This window comes from Cydia strobilella, chromosome 1, assembly GCF_947568885.1.
Source record: "Cydia strobilella chromosome 1, ilCydStro3.1, whole genome shotgun sequence".
In the NCBI taxonomy this organism is placed as follows: domain Eukaryota; kingdom Metazoa; phylum Arthropoda; class Insecta; order Lepidoptera; family Tortricidae; genus Cydia; species Cydia strobilella.
Genome location: NC_086041.1, coordinates 18,831,338 through 18,836,792, shown reverse-complemented (window position 1 = coordinate 18,836,792; position 5,455 = coordinate 18,831,338). Strand labels below are relative to the sequence as shown.

The window sequence follows — 5,455 nt, the reverse complement described above, 5'->3', positions numbered from 1 at the left end:
ATGCGATTGACTCAAAGGCCCATAGGCCACATGTCATTGAAAGTGACCTATTCATAGACTCACGGCGGCTTGTGTCTTCCAGTCACGGTCATTCAAGAGAGCGTAGTTAATCGTTACTCAAAGGACGTAGTTTCTATACTTACATATATTATAGTATGTAGTTGTAGGTACGCTATTTAAAATTGTAGTCATTATTACCTGTTTTTCTGGACCTACATCTACAGTGGCGCCAACTGGTGAGCACAAAAACGGTAGCCCTTATTGAGGAACGTGCTTTGAATGTAAGTAATTTGTTTGGCGATTGTCTTCTATATTTACTAGCCGCTACACATAAAATAAAACAACACATTTAAAAATAATTATTTATTATTAATAAAAATAGACAAAAGTTATTGAATTATTACAATCATTTCAGTGTTAATTTAAATGAGACTGTAGCAAAGCGACATGACCTTGAAAACCAAAAATTTGTTGCGTTTATTTACCCCCGCGGGGGTTCAAAAACAGCTGTGCGTGCTGTAGTTTGCAAGGTTGGTAATTTGGGGTAAAATCTGTTTCTCTGATAGGTAGGTCATTCAGGTACCAGAATTGAAAAAGTTGGAACCACTTGCTCTAGTGTTGTAAATGCAAACTTCTTAGACTTGAAATAAATAATTTATGTTAATTGCCGTTTTAACTTAAAAAAAAAAAGACATTAACCCATTTGGAGTGTCCCAGAATAAACAAATACATAATGAGGGCTAACGCGTATGAATTCGCCGCTAGGGGTGCTAGTGTAGATGGTGGTCTTTTCCATAGTTCGAAATGTCAAATGTCACTTGTCACTTCAATGACTGACAGCTGTTCTATAGTCTTTTGGACCACCATCAACAGAGGCGCCAACTGGTGAGCAAAAAAACGATAGCCCTCATTGTGGTGGAATACCACCTGAAGCAAGAAGCAGAAAAACCATACAATCTATAAACAGACTAGTATTCTTACATACTACTTAAAAATCTATAACGATTATTGTAGTCAGTTTATCAGCTTCAGCTATAACATAAAACATGACATAAATTATGTTTGCTATTAATAATTTATGTTGCAAAAATGTGCCATTTGCAGCAATAAATTGAAATATGTTGTCTAATTAGTAATCGACTGTTTGAATTGATTAGTTAAGATGAGTATTAGTTGGCAATTATAAGTGCAATTCTATCTTTGTAGCTAAAAATAGGTACTCTGCTATTGATTATAGTTCATGTTTGACAAAAAAAAAATACAATTTACATAAATAAATAAAATAATAAATAACAGCATTTGTCATATTGTTGTTAACCTTCCGACATTTAAATTAATCTTTTAACATAAATAACATTAAACCTAACATAAACTGAAAGTTTATCATAATTATTTGACATGAAACATGATAATGATTCAGTTTTTGTGATGCCTTGGATTTAGAAAGTGATATGTATTTCAATTTATCATGAAACAAATGTACAGTTCGCACACAAACTATGAGGAAGGAACTGTGAGCCTCGCTCGACTCCCATACCAGGTGCCTGGCACTGCATAGGCTTCCAGTTCCTCAGTCTCTGAATCTATGACTTTTTTTATGATATAGGTGGAAAACAAGCCGACAAATTGCCTGATGGTAAGCCATTACCGTTGCCATTGGACAACACCAGAGGGGTTGTGTGTTGCCAGCCTTTAAGAAGCATACTGCTCTTTTCTTGAAAGTTTGAAGGCAGTTTTGAAGGTTGTATCAGTCCAGAAATACTGCAGGCAACAGTTCTTTCTAGTGTAGCTGTGCCAGGCAAACTGTAAACAGTTTTGCTGTGCAAACTACATCTCCAAATTAAAGAAACAAATTATAGAGTGAACCATTGCAACCAAGTTATCAGTTTATACCACTGTACAAGACCAGAGGTGGTACTGTATGGCAAAAATAGGACTTTCTGGGTTCGGTCACAGTTTGTGAGTACATTGTCACTTGTTCCATGTACCACACCATCACAGTCAACAAGCTTCAATTCCTTGGTGAAACAGATACGTATTTCGAATAAGCTGCTTATACCTTTCTCTTTTCTGCATTCCACTACTGGATTCACACCAAGGTGAACCCTAATTGCATTAACTATATCAACTACGTCATAACCCTTGTTCACAGATGGTACAATGTCTGCTTCACCGAGTATGTTAGTTAAATTGTAGGTTCTGTAGAATTCCAGGCCCCTGGTGAAGTATTTAAGTTCTGTATTGAAGTTCTCGAGTACCTCGGCAGCACAGGTACCATGCTTGGTCCATTCATGAGCCCATAGGGAGTATGTAGATGTGCCTAAAATAATTAGTTAAATTAAATCTTAATGTATTAATATTTTAAAATTAAAGCTATGTATTTGACTGCTGTAGCAACTAAAGTTATATTTTTCTATTGGCATCCTGCGAAGTGCATGGTGGGGGTAAGAATTCAGTTATTTATTGCATATTATTATTATTATTATTATTATTTGTAATGCAGGCAGGCAGTTTAAACAACTGATAATGCCTGTATCCAGAGTCATAAACCAAGTTCTCAGTGTTGAGTAGAATTTGCTTTGTGCTTATCTAATTTATTCTTAAACTCATTGACACTTTGGGCCGCTACTACATCCCCTGGGAGTTTGTTCCAAGCGTTGACCACTCTGTTGCTCAAGAAGTGTCTATGAGGATTATTGTAGGACCTGTGAGACACCAGCTTATACTGATGACCTCTCAAAGCTCTCTCTCTCCTTATAAGTAAAGTGATTGCAGCGCTTATGGTGGTAAAATAGGCAACTAACGGAAGTTAGCGTCTTTAACATTTCATACAAGTTATATGGCTCAAAATGGAACTTTAATTTACGATTACTCCTGAGATATTCATTTAAATTGTATGGTGTAAGAAACGATTGTAATCTGTATGAAATGCTTAATATAACTAACATATTTAATTTGATAATTATGAACATTTTGGCCGCCAATGACCGATATATATGCACCATAGGTTCAACGCCAAAGACCAATTAATTGGTCATAGACCACAGAGCAACATAGACCTACATGTATATGCATAAAGTTCAATTTCAGTTTTGACACTTTGGTGATGTGGCATCCGGATGACAGCTTTTGTGTTTGACACAGCGTTTAAAAGGTTAATACCATATCCGTGTAAATAGCTTTGCAAATACCACATATTATGAAACCTTTTGTAGGAGATAAGAATGGGTATAGTAAGTTATCCTTAAAATCGGGGACTTTTTTGTAGACCAATGAAAGACAATTCCACCATACATTGTGTAAAACCACCACTCAAACATATTGGGCAGCGTTTTCAATTAAAGCTCTTAGCCAGCTCTTTCCGACTTCATCAGCAAATATTGTCATATTCCAACCAATTTACACGAAACCTTAACAAATTATACGCCTCAACCTTCCTCAAGAATCACTATTCATTGGTAAAAACTGTATAAAAATCCGTTCAGCAGTTTCACTGAAATTATTACAATTTACTTACTTCTCGCTTAATAGTTGTAACAAAATATGGGCCTATAGTCTTTTATTTTTGACATGTTTCCAGTAACTTAATTAATATTTTAGTAATACATATTTTAATTTTTAAGTTTGTATTTTAATTTTAATAGATTTTTATGTTTCAAAGCTTTTATGAGCCATGTTGCTTGAATTAAATGAATACAATACAATATAGTTGCAACCGCTGTGTGGCGCTGTCGTCGTGCACGGTCCCAATAACCAGAAACAATGTGGATTTGGCATGACTGACCAGCAAGGCGAAACAAAAGCAAGTGAATCAACAAAACAAACCCTTTTTTTTATAATAATAGTATTTACCATATTCAATATTGGTCCATGCATCTGTTAGTTCAATTTCAATGGATTTAACTGCGTCAGGATCAAAATGTGCAGAGCGATTGCAGAAAAAGGGTCCCAAAGTATTGTATTTTGTCGGCCAAACCCCATGGATAGAAAACGAATTTGGAACGCTTGGCATTGTACATTTATGTGAAGGACTCTTTTCTTTCCAGTCCTCACACGCAGTTGTTGGCCACCGTTGAGTAAAAATTAGCACGTCCCAATGATGATCCGTATTGTCCTTGTAGCCCGATTTTCTTAGATGTGCAAAATCAAAGCTAAAATTGTAAAGATTGGGTTACTTTCACGAATACCAAATAGCATGCAAAATACTAGCTTCTAAAACTAAATTCTTACCATGAATAAAGCACCAATATTGTTAACACACATCCACTGGAAAACATTTCGATAGCTATTTGAATACGATGATGGAATAAATAAACATTTACAATAATTTTCTATATTTGGTCTACGTTACATCCACTAGCTTAGACGTTCAAAACTATTTACGATTACGAAACGTCATTAATTCTGACTTATTATTTTCATAGCGATCAGTTTAAGAACACTGTTAAAGTTTAATTTAACTACATTTTATAATATAATTGAAAAGCCACAAAAAATAATTTTGACACAAATTGAATATAACCCCAATAAGTTAGCAAAAAGTTGAACATTAAAATATAGTTGGTCAAACCAATTTGTCAGTCAGTAACAATCAGGAAAATTATACTTAACCTTTTCTTTTGTACTAGTGTAAGACAAAGATAGTATAATTCTCTCTGTCTATGTTTGAAATGAGACGGTCCCTTGACAAACTATAAAAACATAAATTTACTTACGAATTCTGAACGCGTCTTTTAAGGTCCGTTTACATGGTGCGAGTTTCAAGCACGTTTTGGGGCGAGAAATCGTATGCCATCTAGGAGGATATTATAACCAAACGCAGTAGCTCAGTAGCCATTAAGCGTTCCCCTCTGTCGAAAATATATACTATAGAGCGGTCATAGCGGCCAAAGTATATTTTAGCAACAAATCAAAACGCAGAATTGTACTTAGCCGACCGATTTCACACACACAAACTTAAGGGTTCTACAGACTATGGATGGTATAGAAAGGATGCCAATCTCTTATGGCAGAATTGTTGCAAAAGTGATCGCTTTCAGCTTTAAATAATAGTTCCTAATCTCTCCGGTGGCGCTAGTTAGGCTCTGGGACATGAGTATAACATGAACCATATAAGGCAACAAATAACCCGACCAAATTACGCAGGTTGTTTTTGGTAGTATTTCGGTGTATGGTGGCGCCGCCTAATTACTGTTTTTTGATGGACACTTTTCATAAATAGAGATTTGGCTCCTTTATACAGTCTCCATGTACCATGAAGTGATACCCTAAACAGGAGCGAGCTGTCACTTTTTTTGCCAGACTAAATTGAACCTTATCACCGAGCCAGAAAGGTGTTCGTACCAGACTAGAGAAAACGGTCCACATGAGATAGCAAAAGTGGGTCGCGGTGTCCCACTCGCACATGTTGCCAATGTTAAAAACATACCATTTAGGTAGTATTTATATCAATAAC

At 35.7% G+C, this 5,455-nt stretch overlaps 1 protein-coding gene across 1 annotated transcript; it reads right to left on the bottom strand.

Moving 5' to 3' along the window:
* Positions 1-354: 354 nt before the first annotated feature.
* On the bottom strand, positions 355-4,387 carry LOC134741655 (ribonuclease Oy). Its single transcript, XM_063674518.1, has 3 exons — positions 4,231-4,387; positions 3,853-4,151; positions 355-2,320 (listed from the first exon to the last, which is right to left on the bottom strand). Exons 1-3 carry the CDS (start codon positions 4,275-4,277, stop codon positions 1,854-1,856), a joined length of 813 nt encoding a protein of 270 aa, XP_063530588.1. The 5' UTR covers positions 4,278-4,387; the 3' UTR covers positions 355-1,853.
* Between the last annotated feature and the right edge of the window lie 1,068 nt (positions 4,388-5,455).